This window comes from Passer montanus, unplaced genomic scaffold, assembly GCF_014805655.1.
Source record: "Passer montanus isolate IOZ18808 unplaced genomic scaffold, ASM1480565v1 scaffold116, whole genome shotgun sequence".
Classification (NCBI taxonomy): domain Eukaryota; kingdom Metazoa; phylum Chordata; class Aves; order Passeriformes; family Passeridae; genus Passer; species Passer montanus.
In genome coordinates, this window is record NW_024358278.1 from 1 (window position 1) to 23,610 (window position 23,610).

The 23,610-nt window shown below is 41.8% G+C and overlaps 1 protein-coding gene and 1 long non-coding RNA gene across 16 annotated transcripts in view; one reads left to right on the forward strand and one right to left on the reverse strand.

The window, feature by feature from the left end:
* Positions 1-2,611: 2,611 nt before the first annotated feature.
* Positions 2,612-3,671, reverse strand: LOC120496508. Its single transcript, XR_005626325.1, has 3 exons — positions 3,529-3,671; positions 2,718-2,814; positions 2,612-2,640 (listed from the first exon to the last, which is right to left on the reverse strand). It is a non-coding gene; the product is annotated as an uncharacterized LOC120496508 (long non-coding RNA).
* SYNJ1 (synaptojanin 1) overlaps positions 2,742-23,610 on the forward strand; it is a 51,820-nt gene continuing 30,951 nt past the window's right edge. For 13 of the 15 annotated variants that reach the window (XM_039696997.1, XM_039697004.1, XM_039697007.1 and 10 more), the window contains exons 1-11: positions 4,934-5,026; positions 6,183-6,333; positions 12,892-12,978; positions 13,355-13,622; positions 15,895-16,120; positions 17,327-17,410; positions 17,925-17,986; positions 18,272-18,368; positions 19,609-19,778; positions 21,474-21,555; positions 22,754-22,906. In XM_039696997.1, coding sequence (XP_039552931.1) covers positions 6,210-6,333; positions 12,892-12,978; positions 13,355-13,622; positions 15,895-16,120; positions 17,327-17,410; positions 17,925-17,986; positions 18,272-18,368; positions 19,609-19,778; positions 21,474-21,555; positions 22,754-22,906 — 1,353 coding nt within the window. In that variant the 5' untranslated portion in view covers positions 4,934-5,026; positions 6,183-6,209. Of the gene's footprint in view, positions 2,869-4,215; positions 4,310-4,933; positions 5,027-6,182; positions 6,334-12,891; positions 12,979-13,354; positions 13,623-15,894; positions 16,121-17,326; positions 17,411-17,924; positions 17,987-18,271; positions 18,369-19,608; positions 19,779-21,473; positions 21,556-22,753; positions 22,907-23,610 lie in introns of those variants that run through there. The other 2 variants (XM_039696999.1, XM_039696998.1) reach the window with 2 other exon arrangements.

The following is a 23,610-nucleotide window of genomic DNA, read 5'->3' on the forward strand; positions in this document are numbered from 1 at the left end:
TAAAATAAATGCCCCAAAACAACCCGGAGGGGGAAAAAAATGCCTGCCTCTAACCCAATAAGAAGCAAAATTAAGACCTCTTTCTTTTAAACAATATTCAATTTTTTTTCATATTTATTTTCACATTTATATTCATAATGTATATTGGTGTAAATGTAATTTATATTCTATATTACTTATTTATATTTCTAGTTTTGTACATATCTTTATATATCGATTATATATTTATATATTTCGATTTATATTTATATAATGCTTATATTGTGTAAAATAAAACCCCTACCTCTACCCAAATAAAAACAAGGACTTTTCTTTCACACTGTATTTCAAGTTTTTTAATTTCTATTTTTCATGATTATATTCACATTTACATTTAAAAAGTATATTGATGCATAGTGTTATTTATATTATATATTACATCTCTACCATAAAGATATATAAATATCATTATATAAACATAAACTCTTTATATATTTTATAAATATAAAAAATATAAATAAAAATATATCTATCTTTATATATTGATTATATATTTCCATATTTGGAACTATATCAAAATAATATGTATATTCATATTATCTAAAATAAAACCCCTGCCTCTAACCAAATAAAAACAAAAAAAGCCCTTTCTTATGTATATTCATATTATCTAAAATAAAACCCCTGCCTCTAACCAAATAAAAACAAAAAAAGCCAAGCCCTTTCTTTTAAATTATTTAAAATTATTTTAATATTTATATTTTTCATAATTATACTCACATTTGCGTTTGTAGTTTATATTGATAAATTACGTTTATAAATATATATAATACACATCATCATGTAATATAATTTTTTTACTTTTATTACATATCACTTTTATTACATACACATTCACTTAAATTTTTAATTTTTATTTATATCTTTAGGTATTTATGATGTGTTTCTACACTTAGATATCTACCGTTATTTTCTTTATATTTATATTTTTTATAATAAAACCTCTGCGTATTACCAAATAAAAACCAAAAACCCCCTTTCATTTAAACTATATTTAAATGTTTTTATATTTATATTTTTCATCTTTACGTTGACATTTACGTTTTTAAGTGGTTATATATTACATTATAATACATTGAGATTCTATATTTAGATATATAATATTACATATAATATGTTATAATTAAATAAGATATATACACTATAATTTGTACTATGTATTGTGTCGATTTATATTATTTTGTATTTATTGATATTTAGATACATCGTATATAAATGTATATATTTATATACATAGTATATATTTATATACAATATTTTCCCCCTTCCACTTAAAATAGAGCACAGGGATTCTCCGTCACCCCTGTGATACCCCTAACACCCTGGAAAAGGCAGGTTTTCATTTCACCAATACCCTTAAAACCACGAGTGAAATATATCACAAACTCTTAAAATACAATTTATACACTCTTGTCCAAATTACAGTTAAGCCACAACAATTAAAATTACTAAAATCATTACAAAAAAAATACTTGTATAATATTAATATGTAATATTAATTACAAAAAAGAAACCAAACAAAAAACCACAAAACCACAAAGAAGTTGCCTCAAAGTATCAAAAACATAGTTTAAAACAATGAACACGACTAAGACCAACATAACAATAGATCAAAAAAAATACATAATCACTCGAACACAAACATAGTTTAAAACAATGAACACGACTAAGACCAACATAACAATAGATCAAAAAAAATACATAATCACTCAAACACAAATTTACTCCTCTAGATCAATTCCCACGAGAGCGACAAACTGGGTCCGTTGGCCAGTTGATGAGGGGGTCTCGGCATAATACCACCGGAACGCCTAAAGCACACAAACGAGAACGGAGCCTAAGTGTTGCACCAGAAATCGAGACCTGAGCAATACCAACTGCTTCCATCCACCAGTCTCTGCTCACCTTGCCCACTTACCTGACTGCTAATGTCCGGCTTTACTTCCTAAAAACAAGGACGAACAACAATGCCGTAACACAGTCACCGTGTACACTTCTTCTGCAAAGACAAACAGAGACTGACCTGAGCCCCTCAGCACTGTGGGGCTTGTCCTTTACGTGGCCTAAGAGAGGTCACCTCTTGCACATCCTCACCTCCAGAGCTGACTCAAAAATTGTGGGGGGGATAGAAATATAAGAAAATATAGTGCAGAAAATAATCTCACCCCTAAGGAGCTGCAGCTGGGCCAATTACCAAAGATTAGGAACAGGCCTGACTTTAACAGGCCACAGCTGTGACCAGTGAGAAGAAGAGTGCTATAAAAGAGGGGGTTGGCTGGTTGAGAAGGGAAATGGAGCTAGTAGGTACTTTGTGAGGAAGAAGGAGTCGGTGCTCTGAGGGGCTGCCCATGAGAGAACGCTGAGGTATGAAACTTTTGCATTAAGATAACAACAAAAAAGTTCTCCCAGTACCTTGCTTTCATCCCCCCTGCATGTCACAGCCCTTGACTTATCTCTCGAGCATCCTGGGATGAGAATCCACGTCCGCTGCAAAGGAAGGCCGCCTCCCTCGCTGGCAATTTCCCGCAGTCACCAAAAGGAAGGCCGCCTCCCTCGCTGGCAATTTCCCGCTGTCACCGGGCTGTGGCCCCTTGGTTACGGCTACAATCAGGAACGCCAAACGTCACTGCACCATCTTAGCCGCACAGCTGCCAAAACCCAGCAAGCCTGCTACTCACCATTCTCCTAAGGACGCCCGGCTCCTCGGCCCGCACGCTGCGGCTGCCCTCAGAGGCTGACCCTTGCAGAGCTGCGCTCTTCACAGCAGTCTCACCACTGAACCAACCAACCACAGCCTCAGTCAGGGTTGTGAGCTTCCCTGGTTGTCAGGTACAGGCATCCCTGGCTGGGCTGGGAATGCTCCAGTTATCCCTGTGGGTGTGGACCCTAACCCTCCACTATTGCATCCTGCTTAGAGCTAGCATTACACTTACTGTGGGCACCTGTGGGGGTTCTGGCCTTGTCCTGCTTTTGGGTTGCTGTTTAGGGTATGGGTTGGGATGGGGTGAGGGCTGGTACACCTGTGTTCTGCCTGGTGCTGTTTAGGGTATGGGTTGGGATGGGGTGAGGGCTGGTACACCTGTACTCTACCTTATATCCCAACCGGTACCCCTGATATTCACTGTGTGCTCTCTAGCCCTTGAGTTGTTCACCTCTAAAGTCTCTCTCTGACACTGTCAAGCTTACCTGCTATTTATTCCTTTCTTCTCAGTCTCTCATTTACTGTTTCTGGCCTCTGGCATCTGTCTATTGCCCTGGGGCCCCGGCCTTGCTGTTCGAGATGCCTCTCACCTGCTCGCATGGTGTTTAAGGTAAGGGCTAGGGCAGGGGTGAGGACTGATGTACCTCTTCTCAACCTTATATCCTAAGTTGTACCCTGTATTTTTGCTGTGCCCTCTCTAGCCCCTTTACCCCTCTCTCTGTTCCTCAGTTTGTGACCTGCCACCCTTGAGCCCACCTGCTTAGCGCTGCCTCCCAGCTTATTCCCACCTTTCCTTTTTTCTTTTGGTTGAGTGCTGTGATGGTCACCAGCTCTCCTGCTCACCGTCGCTGTAATGGTCAAACGTGTGGCCAGGAACCGCCATCTAAATCAATGTATCTATTTCTATATATCGATAATCTGTCTCTGTAGCCGGGAGGGGCGTGGCCTGCTGATTATTACACGGTAATGAGGGGGCGGGGCGATGTGCCGATATAATGAGGCGCGTGGGCGGGGCGAAGGGACGTGCTGGTGTTCGGGATGAGTGGTGGGTGCTGCCGCGCTGGGGGCGATGGAGCGATTGGAGCAAAGTTCTCCGGAGCCTCCTAACAAATCCTCCTGCCTGACAAAACTCCGGCCCCAGCACGGTCTGCACTCAAAGCTTGTGATGAACATTGCCTTGGAGACTGGACGCGACCACGGCAAAAAAGAAACCAGCTGGGAGTGGGACAAAAGGAAGCTCAGCAGGGCCGGGGAGCGGGGGGCTGCGGGCGGTACCGCGGGCTGCGCTCCCGCCCGTGTCCGCCCCGCAGCGCTGAACGCGGGGGTCGCTCCCTGCCGTGCCAGCGGCGGCTGTGCCGGGAACGGGGAAAATCCCCTTGGCTCGGGCAGCTGTGGAGCCTGCCTCCGAAACAGACCCTGCTGGGCCACGCGAGCGGCTGGGGGTGGTGGGCTTGTTCAGCTGGAGATTGAGCTGGGAACTCTTTAGGGGTCCGCAGCTTCCGCCCGAGGGCTGGCTCTGCTCTCTGCTAACCGTGATGGGACCCAGGGAACGGCTGGAGCTCTGTCAAGGTTAGGCTGAGTATCACGAAAAAGTGATGGGACCCAGGGAACGGCTGGAGCTCTGTCAAGGTTAGGCTGTGTATCACGCCAAGTTATTCCCCCAGAGGGTACTGGGCACTGCCCAGGCTCCTCAGGGCATGGGCATGGCTCCAAGGCTGCCAGAGCTCCAGGAGCCTTTGGCTGTACAGCGCTCCCAGGGATGCATCCTCAGGGCATGGGCATGGCTCCGAGGCTGCCAGAGCTCCAGGAGCCTTTGGCTGTACAGTGCTCCCAGGGATGCACGGGGTGGGGTTGTTGGGGTGTCTGTGCAGGGACAGGGGTTGGACACGATGGTCTTTGTGGGTCCCTTCCAACCCGCGACATTCCAGGGCTCTATTCCATGACTGCAGCCAGCAAGAGGCCGGCTCCAGACGGCTCCCACCGAGCCGAGGCGCTGTGAGTACGGCAGCCCTTTGCCGAGCGCGGTGACTCAGTGGCGGCTCAGTCCGCACGGCTCTTCCTGACCCTGTCCCTGGGGTTCTGCTCCTCTTGGCAATCCCTCAGCGGGACTCGGGCCTGGCCGTGGCCCGCACACGGCTCGGTTCGTTTAAGCCGCAGCTCCGTCCCCGCTCGGCCCCTGTGCCCGCCCCCGGCACCTCCCATCCGGGGCGGGCGGCGCAGTGCGGAAGGACGCGGGGCCGGGAGGAAGCGGATCCCGCCGGCTCCGCGGCACCGGGCGGGGCGGGCNGGCCCCGTGGCTCGGCCGTGCCGCAGGGCGCGGCGGGGCCGGGGCCAGGCCGGGGCCGGCGGTGCGCGCCCGCTCCGGAGGTCACGGAGCTGTCGGGAAGGGAGGGCGGAAGGCCCCGCTCCGGAATGAGAAATCCTCGTTCTCTGCGTTTTCCCGAGCCTTAGCACGGAGAATTTGGCTGCTCTCGCATTTGTTTATGGTTTGCTGCAGTGTGAGAGTTCTGTGGGGTTTTTTTTGAGATCTCACTCGCGTGTGGCTGGCGGGCAGCGTCACCAGTGACACTGCGATGTTTCAGCCGCCGCAGGGCAGGGTTTGCATCCAAACCAAACGCTCCTTTCGTTAAAAAAAGGGGGAAAAAAAAGCTGAAAATAGATTGACGTTTTTGTACGGTCCTTTAAAATGTCTTGATGGCTTCAGTGTTTAAAATATTCTGTCCTTTTGTGCAAGGGCAGAATTAGTGAAATAGATCTAAAAAAATTGAAGGCTCCTGCTCTGCTTTTGGCACTAGTTTACCATTAAGGTGGCATTTTTCTTCCATATTGCTGGTAGCTGGAAAACCTTTTAGTTTTTTTTTTGGGTAAGAAAATTTTTCTGAGAAATCCTACTAATTAAGTATTGGGAAAGAAATTGCATTAAACTAAAATAGAGTGGGATTAGGTTTAGGTGTGTTCCTTGAGAAGGTGTTGAGGCCCTGGCACAGGCTGCCCAGAGCAGCTGTGGCTATCCCTGGATCCCTGGAAGTGTCCAAGGCCAGGCTGGACAGGGCTTGGAGCACCCTGGGATAGTGGAAGGTGTCCCTGCCCATGGCAGGGGGGTGGCACTGGATGGGCTTTAAGGTCCCATCCAACACAAGGCAGTGTGGGGTTCTGTACAATTCTAGTTGTCTCAAAGGAGCTTTTAAATAAATCCAGACTTTGAAAGGTGTTTTTCTGGGTAGTTCTGGTTTTGAAACACTGTTTTGCTGTCTTTAGGTAATCTCTGTGGTTTTTTTAGACATAGATAAACTAAGTCTCATGAGGTAGAATGAGGGAGCAGGGGATTTTGTTGTTAGTTTTTGCTGAACACGTTAAATCCCTAGGAAAGGCCGTGGGTCAGACCAGCCCTGCGGGAGGTGTGTGGGAGCGCAGGGAGGTTTCACTAACATCATCTTGTGTTGGACAGGCTGCCTGTGCTTGAGGCAAAATGGCTTTCAGTAAAGGATACCGAGTCTATCACAAGCTGGATCCACTTCCCTTCAGCGTGATCGTGGAAACCAGGAACAGAGAAGAATGTCTCATGTTCGAGTCCGGAGCTGTGGCTGTCCTCTGTGAGTCGCTCTGTTTTGATAACTGCTCTGTTAGAAAGGTGGCAGACTTGGCGTTGTGTGAGCTGTTTCATTTGGGGAATGGAAAGAAGCAGCTGTTCTGTTGTTCTGTTTGCTAATGGAGAGGCTTCTGATTTAAATGAGAAGAGACATTTTCTTCTCTTCATCTGTTGAGAGAGAATTTTGCACATTTCATTACGTTTCTTTATACATCCATATTTTCATGTCCAGTAAGTTTTCTTATAATTGCCTCCAACATCACCTTGTTTCTTGGTTTCTAAACAACCCTATTTTGAACTTTGAGGAGCTAATTCTGATGTTGTATTTCATAGCAATAAATTCTGTATTCTTAAATGTTGTATAATAATTTGGTTTTATCTCATTTTGTGTGATTTTTGATAGCTTTTTGGTTTTTGGCTTTATTTTGTCCCTGTATTTTTAACCTCCCTCAAGACTTGGCATGGCGTGATCTTGTAATAAAATGAATAATATATGGAGCAAGATGTCTTGCACCGTGAAGTTATTTTTGCGTGTTTTAAGTGAAGAATGCATGAGATATTTCCCCAAATTTTTGCCCCCCTCCCCCTTTTTTTTTTGTTGGAGAACACTGAAATGAAAAGTGCAGAAGAGAACCATAAGGGCTATACATAGATTTTTAAAATATGTAGAATTATGACATATGTTTGTTTTTTAGGAAGTCAAAGCACCTGGTTGCACAGCATGTCTGAGCTTGATTTTGGCTTTTCTGTAGAAAAAGCTAGAAAATGACTACCATTATTCCATGGTAGTAGTTTTCTCCTTAGGCAGCACCTCTTAGAGGCTAGGCAATGACTGATGTGGTTGCTGCAGCTGTATGATTGTCCAGGTGAACAGGGGGTGCTTTTCTCCTATTTCTAAAATTCTGGGTTTTTTTTCTGGTGCAGTTTATTCTTACTATGTATTTAAGTCATCTCCTTGGCTTTGGTAGCAGTATCCATAAGGCACTGTGGTGTGGATTGGGAATAAGTGTCCAGTCATGAAGGCAGCAAACAGGTTTAGTGCAAGCCATAAGGTGTTTTGAAGATTTGTGGAACAGGTTGTTTTATCCTGTGTTTAGTAATTACAGAACATGCTTGAGCTACTTAAGGGCTAACAGATGAAAAAATATTTATTCCTGAAGGTTATGCTGAAAGAGGGCAGTAAGTAATTTCTTGTGCTGGGATACACTGCAGGCACCTGGATAAAGGTCCTTTCCTAAAAATTAAAACCCATGTTAAAGTTCTTGTCCACTTCCCGACCTTGTTACTGAGCAGAGGAAGCCAGACCTGGAGAAGTTTGGAAGCCTCTCTCCTCTTGGGTTCTGTACTTAGTGGTAGCTCATTATTAATCTCAAAGCACTGTCCTTGGAATTCTAATTGGTAGGTTACGTCATAGCAAATGTTCATACTCGGCTGGAAGTAGTCACAGAGTATTGTTTTCAGTAAGCTTAACCAGGAAACTGGTTACTCTTTTTCTGTCTGGTACATGGGCATAGTTTTCCACTGAATATTTAGCAGTGGCATTTTTCTTTTAATTCCCTCTGTTTTATTTCGGTATAATTCCCTAAATTCTTTAGGCACTGATACTTTTCTTAATGGTTGGAAGATCACACTTTTAAACTGACAGCAGAAAAAGCCCAGGAGTCCCCTACCTCAGGTTTCTTTCTTCTGTTTTTCTGCTTGCTGTTCCCATCTGGTATCTGTTCTTTTAAATGCATATTTAAAGGTGTACAATTATTAGTACTCGGGAAGATTTGTGAAGTGTTACTTCTCTATCTCGCTGGTCATGTCACAGAATCCAGACAGAAGATTCCAGTCTGTAGCTGTACAAACTTAGAGGTATTTGTACAAATAATAGACCAAGTTAATGCAATACTACTGTCCCTTGGGAAAGATTTCCCATGTTTGTAAAATCTGTGTGAACAGATAGAAAAATGGTCAGATCAAGTGTGTATCAATTTAAATCCAGAACAGCATCACTTTAAACTGTCAAAAACTTCTGGGTTTTGGTGATGGTGCTACCACTTTTTAGACTACAAAAATTGACGATACTGACCCCAAAACTGTTAGACATCTTCCCGAATATTTTAATGAATACTGGAGATGAAGTAACATGTTTAGCCTTATACCTGATCATAGTTCTGCCTGTATGTAGAGTGGGTAATATATGCACAGCCTAGTGAAATACATTTTAGCATCAAAACTGATTCATGTGGCTCAGTTCTGAGAGCCTTAGTGCACTGCACCTCCTGGAATATCCATGTACAGAAATTTGGCGTTGAAATGGGCTAAGAGAACGGAGTGGAAGCTTACTGATCCTTTAAACATCATCTTAAAGGAAGCATGTCTGTCATTTTGCTGAGGGAAGGAAAACTGCTTTAGCCTTTCCCCCGTGCCCTCGGTGAGGCATTGCAGGATGATTCAGAGGATTTGGTTCAGCCTCGGTAGGAAATGCTGCATGGCTCCGATGGTGGGTGATTTTCAGTGCGTGTGCCATGTGCTGTTCCAGTCAGCCAGGATGGAAGGAAGCAGGGAAGGACGGTCAAAAGGATAGTTCAGAGGTGGTGGTTATATATGACCCTCAGTCTGAACATGGGCTTCTCCTGGAGGTGTTCTGTGTGGATTAACTAATGTTGCTGTGACTGAAACACCTGAGCCATACTTTGCTTTCCTTTGTGCATTTAACACCTCTTTGGTCAGCACGGTGCTGTTATTGGGTTATTGGAGTATGGGGGATCCTTCTCAAAGCCTGGTGAGAGCACTTGGGTTTAAATGTCAGCAGCTTCACTGCTGATTTGTTTGGAATTTAGTTGGAGTGTGTCATAGATTGATTTTTTCTTACTTTCCACGTGAAATGGGCAGTATATTCTTTGAACTAGGCCTCTCTGAGATGCCTTAACTGGAAGGGTTTCCCTGACTGGGCAGGAGTGTGCTCTCTCCCTGCTGGTGAGTCATCCCCCATGAGTGCTAAGCTGTCTTTGCTCCTGTCGCCTGCCATGGAGAACATTCTGTCTGGGAGAACAGGGAGCTGTGAGCGTCACGCACATCCTTGGACTGCAGAGTCACAGCGAAGCTGAGCAGAGAGCAGGTGTGAGCAGGAGGAGGCACGGTGCCTGCCTGGGCTCTGGAGCTGAAGTGGGAGCTGTGGTAACCTGTGTGCAGTGGGCACTCTGGTAGCTGCTCACTACCAGGGCTAGCAGAGCTGCTCAGACCATGTCGTAGTAAGGACATTCATCCATGCAGTTAGACCAGGGTGGTCTCAGCAGGCCTTGAAAAGTAATCTGGCAGGGTTTTCTCATCCCCCCATCCTGAGCTGAGCCAGTACTAGAGGTGTGTCAAAAAAAGATGTATCAAAAGTAATAAAATAGTTCTTTGGCTGGTTGATTTAATAGATGAAAGTGGTGAGTCTCTGTTCAGATTTTGATGTCCCCTCTGTGGTAATATTCGGGTGTTAGCTTTAATTTAAATACCAAAAATCTAGAAGCCCTAATTTGACAAATCCCTGGAAAACCTTAATCTTAAAAGATCAAAACCAAATTGTGTTCCTAAATTTTTTGCAGATTTTTCAGAATCTAAACCTTTTAAAATGACAGTTCTATGGACTTTCTCGTCTAATGTAAGTTAGAAGTCTTGGGCATGAAGGAAATGCACATAATTTCAGGATCGTGGTTTTGTTCCCAGCTCAGAATCCCATATTCTACCTGGAAACTGTAGCCACTAACTAGAAATGTGCTGTCTCAGGGCCCTCTGTGAGCACACCAAGAGAACCCAGCCAGAGACAGCCTACATGGTGGCTTTCAGTGTGATCTGAGCCTTTCAATTGTTAAAACTGGGAAACTGATTTCTGGATCTGGAATGAAGCAGAATATGTGTTGAATCAGATTATCCCAAAACCAGGATTGTTGATGGGGCTTCATTTCTGTAACACTGGTAGGGCTGATGTATTCCCTTCAAAATAATTGAATTGTTCACCTTTCTTGTGAGAGTTTGTGATTGAGAAGGTGTGCTTTTTGCAGATGGCATTTTAAAATGCTGTTGGCTGTTAATCCTTAACAAACGGTGAGTTGCAATTTTGTTGTTTTTCTCTTGACACTGCGAATGGGGCTTCCTGGCTTTCTCCAGAGGTACATGGCAAATTGATTTGAAAATCACTTGCTAAGTGTTGTGATTTTTGTGGCGTTGTTGTGTTAGTTTGGTTTGGGTTTCTTGATATTGCTTAATAGTGATCATGAAATTATAAAATCTTGCCATTTTTGGAGGGTTAAAGATAGGGGTAAGTAGGACTGGTGCCTTGGGCTTCCAGAGAGCAGACTTTGGCCTGTTCAGGAGACTGGGTAAGAGTCCCTTGGGAAGAGAATGGAAAGGAGTGTGGTCAAGCTGTGTCTTCCTGATTTCATCTTGGTTTTCAGAAGCTTCAGTGCTTTTCCTTGATGTTGTAACACTCCTGACCACAGGAAGTTCCTTACTGGGCACTGCCTCAAAAGCAGAAGCCTGGGGTTGGTGGGCATGGACCAGGGCAGGGTGTAGGAAATGATGCCATATTGGATTGCACATTCTCCCATGTGCCTTAAAAAGCAAATTGAAACACTTAGATGGTCATTGTGGAAAGGCTTTGAGTTCACACTGAATTAGGTCCAATGTAACTGAAAAATGTGGCATGAAATACTTCTGGTTCTTGGGCACTTTAAGAAAATAGTAATTGGCTACCCACAGTAAGTTGCTCTATTTTTATTTGGTTAGTTGGTTGGTTTTTGCAACCCTTTGCTGCTCTATTAGCCTTTGTTGGCCTTTTTTGTTGGTCTGAGTTTGCAAAGCCCATGTTACTTAATTTACTTTGGGCATTTACTTATTAAGGCTTAACAAGGATATCCAGCATTCTCTGCAATGGAAGGAGAGAATAAATCCATCTAAGACAGAAAAGGCATTGTTCTGACAAGTCAGTAAATCCCAGCAAGCACCTGTAAGAAAAATCCTGCAGAAGTTTGAAAAGAAACCTGATCTTTCTATGATAATTTCAAATGTGGAGGAAGAACACAGCAGCTTTCTGGTTAGGGAAAACAGAGTTTAGAAGAGTATCTTAGTACCATTAAAGCCTTCCTCAAAAACATATTGAAGGAACCAGGGTCTGAAGTTCAGAAGTTCTTTCCAGCCCAGTGGTCTTCTGGTTAAGAAAAACAGTTTGGTGATGCTAACAAAATGTTTTTAGATTAGCTGCAGGTTCCTAAAACTCACCCTGGGTGAGGACTTTAGAAATACATTCTCGTGCTGCTATAAACCTATTTTTATTGTATCTGTATTACAGGAATATTAGTGCAATATGGTAAAGAAACTTTTAAAAATCTACTGAATAAAACATTGAATGGGGTTGGATTTTAAGCTGTGGTTGAATAATAGTTTAATGTATTTTAAATTGTCTCATCCACTTTAATAAAAGAGCTGGCGGGTATTTGAACACAAGCGGTAGGCTTGTGCACAGGCAGGGCTATACTAATCTTAGGGGATGCTTGTTAGGAAAAGCAATTCTAAGTAAAATATAGGGTTTTAAAATTCTAAACATAGAATTTTTATTTTTTTTTATAAATAAAAAATAAAATTTTAGAAATTTTATTCTAAATGACATAGCTAATGTGAGAGAGAGCACAACAGAATGCCAGAGCAGATAGGCATTTTGATTTACTCATGTCATGTCCGGGGGTTTTTAGTGTAAAAGCAAAATGGTGCTGATTGTTGGTAACCATGGAATCTTGATCCTTGTCGATCCAGTGGCAAAGCTGGAATTGTTCATGTTGCCCTTCTGGTCTTGGTCATGAGCAAAAGCTCAGGATGGGTGGGCTGCTGCTGCTCTGCAGCCAGGCTTCTGGCCTGGCTGTTCTAGTGCTGATGAAAAGGCTAAAATAGACGCCTAACTCCCAGGAGAGCAATGGCAGATATACTTTAATTTCTTCTAAAATATGACAGGGTTGTTTTGTGGTTTTCTTTTCAAAACTGTCTGTGAAAATTGTCTTCCTAATTCATCTAAGACCTGGGTTTTAAATACCAGTTTTTGGGACCTGCAAGACTTTTGGTCTGCTTGGAATATATCTAAGATAAAATGGACTTGGATAGTCTTGTTCAGAGGTAATACTGCCACATGATGGTTTTATTATTGGAGGAAAAGGGTAACTTTTTTCCATTGAAAAAGCAACATTAGGCACTAATTTTAAGTACAGGAGAACATTCTTAGATGTGTTGTTTGTCTGTGCTCTACATGCTTTTTATAATAAGAGATGATGTTGTTAAAAATGCCAGTGTTCTCCTTTAATATCACTTGGAGTTTTGCTTTTTTATTGCTTAAAAACATAGCATGATCGTACTTTGTCACAGAATCAAACCCTCATTTTCCATTATAAAGTGCCATATGCTCATACATTTTGATTTCATTCCAGAAGTGTCACGTAAGCAGCCGCTTTTGTAATCCCTCAGGTTCTCAGTTTGGAGTGGCTCGTTCTTGCTGCCATAGTATTGGGGCTTTTACATCAGCAAATCTTGCATTTTCTCTCCACAGCTTCTGCAGAAAAAGACACAATCAAGAATACGTACTCCAAAGTCATGGATGCATATGGGCTCTTGGGTGTGTTAAGATTAAATCTCGGTGAGTCAAATATGTAAAACTTGAGTTTTTCATTTGGGGCAGAATACAGTGCTGCTCCTGTAAGAGCAGATCTTTGCAAAGAGGAACAGGGCTTATTTTTTTTCTATTTGTTTGGTTTGATTTTTTTTTTCCTTTGCAGAGCAACTTAGAAATTTGGAGCGCTCCCAGAAATGAGGGAGTGGACAAAAATAACTTCTGTTTTTGCAATATCTGTTCTTTGCAGAGTAGTTTCTCCTTTTCTTTTGTAGAGCTTGGGAATGTGTTCTTGGCGTTGGCTCTCTTTGTTTTTCAGGCAAACCGGGGTGGGGGCACATGAATGAATCAACATCTGCTCCGCCGAGATCCACTCTTTCCTGTGCCCTTTCTTGTTTTGCAGGAGACACGCTGTTACATTATCTGGTTCTAGTAACAGGGTGCATGTCTGTGGGGAAGATTCAGGACTCTGAAGTTTTCCGGGTTACTTCCACGGAGTTTGTGTCGCTGCGAGTGGACCCCACGGACGAGGATCGTATTTCGGAAGTGCGCAAAGTGCTGAACTCTGGGAACTTCTATTTCGCGTGGTCTGCAACTGGTGTCAGCTTGGACCTGAGTCTCAGTGCTCACCGCAGCATGCAGGAGCACACCACTGACAACAGGTTCTTCTGGTGAGTTCAGAATTGGTGCAGCAGGTGTCACAGAATGAGTTCTGCTGCAAACTAATGCCTGGCAAGTTTTTATCCTTGCCTTTCCCAGCTCTTACATGTACACCTTTCTCCCACAAATCTTGAGAAGGAATAGCATTACTTGAGCTCTAAGGGCGGAAGTATATTACTAATGACAGGATGGTTTTGTGGCCGCTTGGAAGTTTCTTAATTGGAAGACACGGATTTTTCACTGCTTTTATTGTGTTTTCATCTGAATATCTCCTGTGATGTTGTGTTTCAGTTCTTGTGCCTCTTAATTCTTCATCAATTGTGTCAGGTTTTTAAATGGGTGTGGTAATGAAACTTCAAAGAAAAAAGTTACTGATTTTTAGTATTTTCTGGATTCTAAAATGGTGTGGTGGTTATAGATTGATTCCAAGGGAGTTTCCAACACATGAAAGCACTTTAAAAGTTTTGTTCATCAAAAAATCATGATGTTGCAGCTTTTGTTGAGACAGCAGGTAGGCTCTGCTACAGAGTGCACTTTGCTTGGCTGCTGCACTCACTATCCTTTTACTGGATATTTTTGAATAAAGTATTGTTTTCACATAAGTAATATTTAATAAGAAGAATACTGCTCTTTCTGTTGATCAACAGTTTAAATAATGCCAGTAATGGACACTGACATGTCAGAAATTTTGTTCAGCCTTTGTTGAAAATGCTCTGTGTGTCCAGGTGCCTTGCAAAGGTGCTGAAGACTTGGCTTTATACTGTTGGAACAGGTGAAAAGCTACATCCGTTCCCCCCACTGGGCAAAATACACCAAATCACCTCCAGCATATGAGCCAATGCATCTCTAGTCTTAGCTGCTGTTTTGATCAGCTAGAGGAATCTGATCAGAGTGAAATATAAGAAAATTATTAAGGTAGGAAATAAGCTCAGGTGTGCAGAAACTTTATTTCCTTGATGTAGGTTTAGAAGGGTTGTAGAAACCTTGCTGTTGGAGCATGCATCTAGAAAAAGATGCATAAACTGATCCATTCATCAAGGCTTGAGAAATGATGCCTGTTGACCCTGTCCAAATAAGCTGGGCTGATTCTGACCCCTGTTGTAAAACTTTGGCAGTGACCTGCTTCTGTGGTTTTTTTTTAGCAAGGACCAGTCCTCCCAGGAGGTAGGTGGAATGTCCAGATTCCAAAATCTAGAACTGTAACCACTGTAAGTCAAGAACAGGAAGTATTCTGCATATGCACTTCAGTGAGCTTCCTGTGGATTTTTCTGTGCCGAACATTGAGGCTTAGAGTGCCCAGGGCGAGAATATTGTTTGCTTTCAATGTCCTATTATAATGCACCTGTATACTTAGGTTTAGGATGAAAAGGTTAAAATAAAAGAGCTTCCACTGTTATAATGAACATGCTGTTTGCAATTCCAGTAGAGTTCTCTGGGCAGAGACACAACCAGACATCTTCCTGGAGTTACTTTTCTTTGCTTTGCAGAAAACTTTGCTCCCTTCTTATACAAGTGAATGTTTCCACAGAAGATCAAAAGCCAAGCCCCACTAGAGTGAGGCAAAAAATTTTCACAAAACCTGAAGTTATTCTTAGTTACAGCATTGATTAGTGCTGGTAAATGCACAGGTACATTCAAAGTGTGGATATTCCTTTCATGTGAGCAGTAACTGCTATTAGAGAATCATATATGCAGTATATAAAGTTGTAGCTCTCAGCCCTGAAATGGGTGTTTAAAGACATTTGAGAACCAGCTGGCTGGAAATGTATTCCTGGAAGCCTGTCTGGTGACTGGCTTAGGATTAGGTGGCATATAATGATGGCATATAATGAGAGTATTTAATGTATATTGATAAGAATTTCCATTCCAGCTTTATGTTGTGGTGGTGTGAGATTGAATGGGGCTTTACACACTACAAAAAAGTAACCCTGTCATTGGAATCCTGCCATGCTTTCCTAGAGTCTGCAATCTCTGGCTTCTCAAAACAAGGCTAAGCAGAAAAGTATAAACAACTTGGAGTGTTGTTTTTTTTGATGGGTGACAAGCAAGGGCTACAAGGGTTATTATTTTAAGGTCATGGAAATTCATAGCTTCACCCCATCTTCTTATTGTGCTATTTCAGGAAGATATTTAAGTGAGAGTTACATTACAAAACTATAGCATGCCTCTTTTCCTGGTCTTGTGTTACTAAGTGTGAAATGTAAGGAGTTAGTAGTTGGCTTCAGAGTTGGAGCTGAATTGTAATTCCTTGCGGTTGTGTGATGGTTGTTTTCTCCCTGACAGGAACCAGTCGCTGCATTTGCATCTGAAGCACTACGGAGTGAACTGTGACGACTGGTTGTTGCGCCTCATGTGTGGAGGAGTGGAGATCAGGACCATTTATGCAGCTCACAAGCAGGCGAAGGCTTGTCTCATTTCCCGGCTGAGCTGCGAGCGGGCTGGCACCCGATTTAACGTCCGTGGAACAAACGATGATGGTCATGTTGCCAATTTTGTCGAAACAGAGCAGGTATGTTATGCTCCAGAGCCCACAGCTTGGCTGACAAGCCAATGTAAGACCCCAGTCATCGCAATGATGAGATTTTTGCTCTTAATCAATGAATCACAAGTCAAGTCTACCACCAGCAGATATTGGAATAGTTTCTTTGAGGCTAAATTAGGAAGCTAAGTAGGTTATGTAATTTGATGATCTTGGTTTTTAATGTGGCTTATAGTCAGGGCATGCCTGGGTCTGAGTTGCAGTAGCTTAAGAAGGTGCTGAACTCCCGTGGGTGGCTGTGCTTCTCCTGAGCCCCTTGAGCTGCATGGCAGCATGTGCCACTTCTGGCCTGAGCTAATCTAAAGTAAGAGAAACAGGCAGAAGGGATTGTTGGCAAATACCAAAACACCGGTGCCTTGTGGCTCAGCATTCCACTTAGCACAGCTCCTCTGAAAGGCAGCTTGTAGAGCCACTGTCATTCTGCTGCCTTGGATTTTCATGGCTCTGCCCTCATTACACAGAAATGTGAGAACTTGCTAAATCCTTCTTTGCTGGCTTTCCTTGGCTCACTTCCTATGGTAGCCTATTCCCGAGTGGTTGTTCCTGTGGCTGTGTTCGTGCTCCTGGCTTTCTTTGGCTGACTCGCTGGCTCCTTCCAGAACCCGGGTGACTGAAGGAGGACTTCATGCGGGAAGGGCTGTGCTTGTACACTCCAGTTTCAGGAGTTTAGTCAGAACACTCTTGTTGCACTTTCTCTGCCCAAGTTTGCTAGTGTGCCAAGGTTGCTGAATGGCTGTGGTGTGTTATTCCACTTTAGTTTTCCTTTCCTGGGTACTTCATGGCCCATGATATGTTGGTTTCTGATGCAGAAAATCTGTGCAAGTGTTCTGAGTAGGCTGCATGGTGATTTTCTGTGCTCTGGTGTTCATTTTAACTTTTCCTGCAGGAAAGTTTCACCAAGTTGTTTAAAACATATTACTCCTAGTGCAGAAGTTACTCAAGCCCAGATAATAAAAGCTGTATTTCCTTACACATTGTGAATTCTGCAAGGCAGCGTGAGCAGGATGGAACTCTTTGTAGGAGTTGTTCAGACTCTCAGAAACAATATTTTAGCTTGTAGCGTGCAATATGTAACACACAAATATATTTTATTTGCTCCATGTTTAGTTAAGGCTAAGAATTCTAAAACCTTACACTGTGATAATTATTAATACTATGCTTTACTGTCCTTAACAGGTGATATATTTGGATGACTCTGTGTCATCTTTCATACAGATTCGAGGATCTGTTCCATTATTTTGGGAACAGCCAGGACTACAGGTATGCAGGAGATAGAATTATTTGATGAATTAAATCTTATTCATGTCCTTTTAAACATCATCTACTAGCCTTTGGGCTCTTCTTCACAGCTGACTGTGAGGATGAGGTGATCCTTTGGGAGCATCTTGGTGCTATTGTGTCTCACCAAGCCTGCTTCTCTCAAGTCTAAACGTTGCTTTGCACACGACTTGAATGTCCATTCCTTTTTCCATGTCTCCTCTTTGAAGTTCTTTTTCCTCTTAAATGGCATATCTAAGGGCATCCCAAGAGGCTGTTTTCTTCTGAATTGCCCTTGAGGAGAAGTCTTCTCAAGAAGTCAATAAGGATCAACAGTTACTGTAATAGGATTTCATCACAATTTTCCTGAAAGAGGGACTGATTCAGCTCCTATTCCTGCGACACAGTTTGTGCAGGAAAGGTTAAAGTTTGTGCCTTACAGGGACTCTAGGTTCTTTAGATGTATACCAGCATTTTACTCAAAACAAGACCATTTATTGTACTCTTGGTGTTGTAGGTGGGATCCCATCGTGTCAGGATGTCAAGGGGTTTTGAGGCGAATGCACCAGCTTTTGACAGGTAAAAAGCATCTAAAGTTTTTGCTAATGCACTAAAAACCTGTGATAAGTTCTGCTGCATCACAGAGGTGGGATATGTTATTCCAAATGGGAGGCTTTGTTTGTACAAATATGGAATTCAGCAAAGCTGGGAACTTCCTGGGGATTACTGATGCCTTTCAATGCTTTGTTGGAAAGTGTGAATAAAATTTATTTTGGATGCTTTGCAACTTCTCAGTGTTGCAGGTGTTGCTGTTAATTTTTTATGTGCCAGAAAATGACTGTGGATTTTTTCTTCTGTTAACAGGCATTTCCAAACTCTTAAAAATTTATATGGCAAGCAAATTATTGTAAATTTACTTGGGGCAAAAGAAGGGGAACACATGCTTAGCAAAGCCTTTCAGGTAAGTATGGCAGTTGTTTCACTGTGCATATCCTTGGAATTTACTTGTTTGCAATGAAGCTTTTATAGAGCCTTTGGAAACCAAACCCCCAGGTATGCTGTGCTCTGGGAGCTAAATTTGCATTTATCATAACACTTAAGCACTGCTTAAGATGCTTGATGTGAAATGAATTGTTAAAATCTCTACATAATTCCTGTTTGATTCTGTTCAGATTGGTTACTGTACTGGAAAATTATAACAGCAGTGTAGACAATGTTAAGCGATTTTTAGTTATTATTTTTGTATTTCATGCTTACTAGGGCCTTTTTGAAAACATAAGTCTTTTTTACACTATGAAATTGATGAATAAATACATTATACTTTGATATTTAATGCTGTGATGTTTCTCAAAGATATTTCTTTTGAAATTAATGGGTATATCCCCTAATTTTTTTAAAAATACAATTTATCAATTTAAATATGGAGCTGCTTCGTGATGAGCAGGAAATGTTTGCTCAGAAGATGTTAACTATAAGTGGCTGCTCTCATGAATTCCCACTGACGAGTTAAAAGAAAACGTCATGCTGCAGTTCATAAACACTGACTGACTGAGGAGTTCTGTCTGAAGCCAGAGAAGATGTCAGCAGCCATCTGTTACTTCCCTCTCCCTTTTCCCTCTGCACTGTAGTGATGGAATGGCTGGGGCATTCACTGGGATATTTGCTGTACCGGCTCTCATGGTGGGAGACGGGAGCATTCCCAGATGTGCATTCATACCCAGGGCTTTTCCAACAAACATTGTGTGGGCACTTAAGGGTTTTTCAGGGAATATTAGGGAAAGCTTTGCTCGAGCTGCTCTGCACAGCAGCCTAAATAATTTGGGTGGGTTTTTTGCTGGTAGTAGTTGAAGTGTGTACTTGATCCCTGTTGCTGACCAGCGTGTCAGTGACTGTTGGTGAAAAGGGGTTTCCCTGAAACAGCCTTTTCCAGGTGAAAACATTTGAACAGCAGAAGAGGCCATGGTGACCCCTGGGGTAGTAAGGGAAAAACCTGACTTTGTGACAAGGAAAACAAAAATACACGTGAAATATTAATCAGTTCTGAGTGATTCATTTCAATGGTGATAAAAGTTTTGTAATTTTACCTAAAAGAAAGCTAATAAAACAACTTGGAAAATATTTGTAATCTCTTGTTCAGCTCCTACTTCTGTATGCTCAGGTACTGGTATATTTATACTGTTTTTTTCTGTTTACAATGCCAGAGCCATTTGAAAGCATCTGAACATTCAGCTGATATCAAAATGGTGAACTTCGACTATCATCAGATGGTTAAAGGTGGAAAGGCAGAAAAACTACACAGTGTGCTTAAACCTCAAGTCCAGAAATTCTTAGAGTGTGGATTTTTTTATTTTGATGGAAAGGAAGTGAAAAGGTTTGTGTGTATAACTTTCCTCAGATTAAATTGTGGTGCTGGGATGTGTTTCACTCCTCAGTAAGAAGATAAGAGTAAGGATGTTGCTTCTGTTATTGTGGTTTTTGTGTATCCTCAGTGATCCTTAACAGCTGAAATATGAATCACCTATTTTACTCTGATAAGATCTTGTCTCATCCTGTGTATTTTCTGAAAATCTCTAAAGAGGATCTCTGTAATACATTCAAGGGGCAAGAATTAATTTCAGGTCTTTCACCTCAGGATTTTGTGAAAACAGTCGCTAGTCCTTTTTCTAGCAGGCAGCCACATGGAATTAATGTCTATTTTTCCATCTTCCTATATAACAGGCAGAGTATGTCCCTCAGTGATGGAATGTGCCATTTTCTGTGTTGTAAATGTTTGTATTCAGGACACTGTTTTTGACTGTGCCTGGTTCCCCCATTTGAGAGACTCCATTCTCTGAAAGTGGGCTTGAGATGCACGTTTCCTGCTCTGCTGTGTACTTACTCCTGATTCCTGGAGCAAAGGCTGTGCTTATCTCAGCAGGAAAAGGGAAGCAGAGATAGAAGTAGGCAGCATTCCTTCTCTTCTCCCTTCCACACCCTTAGTCCTTTTAACTAATGCAGAGCAGGGTGCTGAGTGAGGCTCTCCCTGAGAAAGAGGTGCTGAATGATGAGCTCCAAAAAGCTTTAAAAGTGGTGTATTTTTTTTTTAATTGGGGGATTCAAATAATGCCATCACAAATTAAAATTCAACAGACTGAAAGCAAAAAAAGTGGCTTGTGACAGTTCAAAGACTTGTGTTAATAAAAGGTAGTTATGTGAGTTCATGGACTGTCTCCTTTGGGAAATGGCAGGCTTTTTGCTTTGTATTTCAAATTAAATGCAGAGATAGTAATGAAAAAAAAAATGGAGGAAGTTCTTCAGAACTTGCTGCGGTTTGTAGTTAGGTCTCTAAGTAAAGGTGCTGAAACCATAATGGCTTTGGTGGGTCAAGTGTGTAGTGGGAATGACAAAAGTAAGGGATACATGTGTGTCTTTGGGAGAGCCATTAGAATTTTGTACTCCTAGCTGAGCAAGCAGCACGTGGATGCTGCTTAACAAGATCCTTTTGAGAGCTTTCTAGCAGGAATTACTGGGCTTTTTCCCAAAGGAAGTGGAGCCATTCCGAGTGCTTGTGGGCTTCAAACATGCCTTGAGCTAAAGGGGGGAGGCTTGTTTTCGCTTTTTATAAGCAAGTGGTGAGGCATTGGAATTGGCTTTAGTTATATCATAAATTCTTGTTACTTTTAGTTAAATAAAATTCAAGAACTGACTCGGTTCTTTTATTATTTTTGTTGTAGTTATGACTTATTTCTCTCTGAAGTTTTTTGGAAGTGTGTTAGTTGAATTGTTTGAAAAGAAACCTTAATCTTGCATGACACTTAACCAAGCAAGCAAGGAGGACTGGGAGAAACCAAAGCAGAAGGACTCATGTTATTTACAGAAAATGCCTGCACTGTGCTCAGTGAGCACTTGAAGCTCCCCCTCTGCTGCTGACACGTTTATAAATGTCCTTGTGGGGCAGGAACGTCACACTGGCAATGCCCTGATTTGCTGCTCCGGTCCAGATCTCCCTGTCCCTGCCCCTGTTGAGGAGATGTGTGTTAAATGAGTTATTTCAGTTGTTTTCCCTCTCCTGTTGTCCTTGGCACAGATCCCAGAGCGGCACTGTCAGGACCAACTGCCTGGACTGTCTGGATAGAACAAACAGTGTGCAGGCCTTCTTTGGCTTGGAGGTAGGAAACCCACATCCAGCTGCTCCTCTGGGGTACCTGGGCTGGAAAAGGAGAGTCCCTTCCCTGGGAAGGGTGAATGAACTGTTCACAGGTGTACTTCTAGTGTGAGCTGTTTCTTGGTCTGACTTTCAGAAAGAAGCCCTTCAGCATGTTTGAATGTGAAAAAATATGGATGCTGCAAGGTCAAACCTAGGAAAATCATTATCCTTCTGTTTTCTGAATTTTATAGAGTTCGAATTGTCCTCTTAAGAGGAATTTATGTGACAACTTACAAGGTGTCAGACCTGATTCTGGAATATGTAGTGCCTGGCTGCTGTATTTACGCAAGTTTTCTGTGGCATAAGACTGTCTTTTTACATTCTTGATGTGTAGAGTACTTACATGTCAAATGTTGCTATTTAACTTTGTTTTTTTCCCTTCATATCCTTTTAAGAACTGCATAAATACAACTGTTTTTTAAACCAGGAGTGCCAAATTTTTTAGCAATGAGAATTAAATTATGATTTCAGCTGAAGTATGAGAGCTAGAAGTATAGAACTAATTAATAAGAAGGGAAATGGTTAATTCCGAAGAACTGCTTACTTAAATTTAAAATTCTATTAAATGAGATATATTAATTCTTACTTTAACACAGTAGATACTTAAAATAACAGGTACTGAACTCTAGATGACCCCCTAAAATAAGAGCAAGCACCCAATTTCTGAAACTTCTTGTATATTTCTTGCTAATTTTGTTTTGCAAGTTTGCTTTTGTGTCTTTTGTTGATTCCTGCCCAACCTTCAGAATTTTGCCTTTGCCATTCTGTGTCTGTTATTTGAGGCTTCTTCTTGCTGTCAGACACCCTAAGGTTTTAAAGATTTTTGAAAAGCTCTTGCAAATAGCTTTTGTGTTTAGTTTGGTGAACTTCAAGATGAAAACATTTACAACTCAGCTACATAATTTTTTCCTGTACTACTATCTATCTTCAAAGGAAAATGCAGTGTTAGTGCTAAATTACGAGTATAATGCAGCCTTTCAAGCATGTTATGCTGATACTTTGCTCAGAATTACACATATAAACCCAGGATTTCTGGGGTTTTATGCACATATGCTGAAAAGTATGATGGGCCTTTTAAGAAATATATTTGAAGTGGCAGGGTTTGTTTTTGGTTTGGTTTGTTGGGGTCTTTTTGCTAATGCTGTCTTCACCTGTTACAGATGCTAACAAAACAGCTGGAGGTATTGGGATTAGCTGAGAAGCCTCAGTTAGTTACTCGCTTTCAGGAAGTTTTCCGATCCATGTGGTCTGTGAATGGTGATTCTGTCAGTAAAATTTATGCGGGGACTGGAGCCCTTGAAGGAAAAGCAAAGGTAAAGTACATCTTCTTAAATGCTTTAGCAGTGTTCAGTATGGGTTTTAATAAATTCTGCCATTAATTTAGCAATTATGAGATTTTCTTTTAAAAATGTGCTCTTTGTAATTCTATAACAATCCCAGACAAAACCCAACCAACCAAAAAAATTAATTTGAAACAGTTGGTTCTGTTGATAACCAGGTCATGTTCCTCTACATCCCTTCCTAGCCATGCTTCTGCCTCCCACAGAACACTATTGTGTATGAATGGATAAGTCTGAAATCTTCCATTGCTTTAGAACACAGTTCAGAAAAATGTATTCAAATCAGCTTTAGTTTCTGTGAATATTTTTACTTTTCTCTTGGTACCTCTCCTGCTATTATTTCAGTTCCATTTACAATATCTCCTTTTCAAGTGTGTTTGATGGGAGGTTGTTAATGTTTTTAATGTTTAATAGTGTTAATACTAATCTAGTTGTAGCCTGGTGGGTTTTGTTTGCATGTTTGTCCAGCTTTTTCTTCTTAGTTCTGCAGTCACTGAAAAAACCCCAAATTTTGTTTCTACCCTGCTTTTTAATACTGTAAGAACAGTTCCATGCTCCATGACAGTGTAATGTTTCTCTTCAACTTGTCTGGGTTGATGCTTGAGTTGTTCCCATTTTCTACTGCTGCCTTTTGGGTTTTTTTCTCACAGTGTTGCTTTTTTGTTTCCCTAATCCTC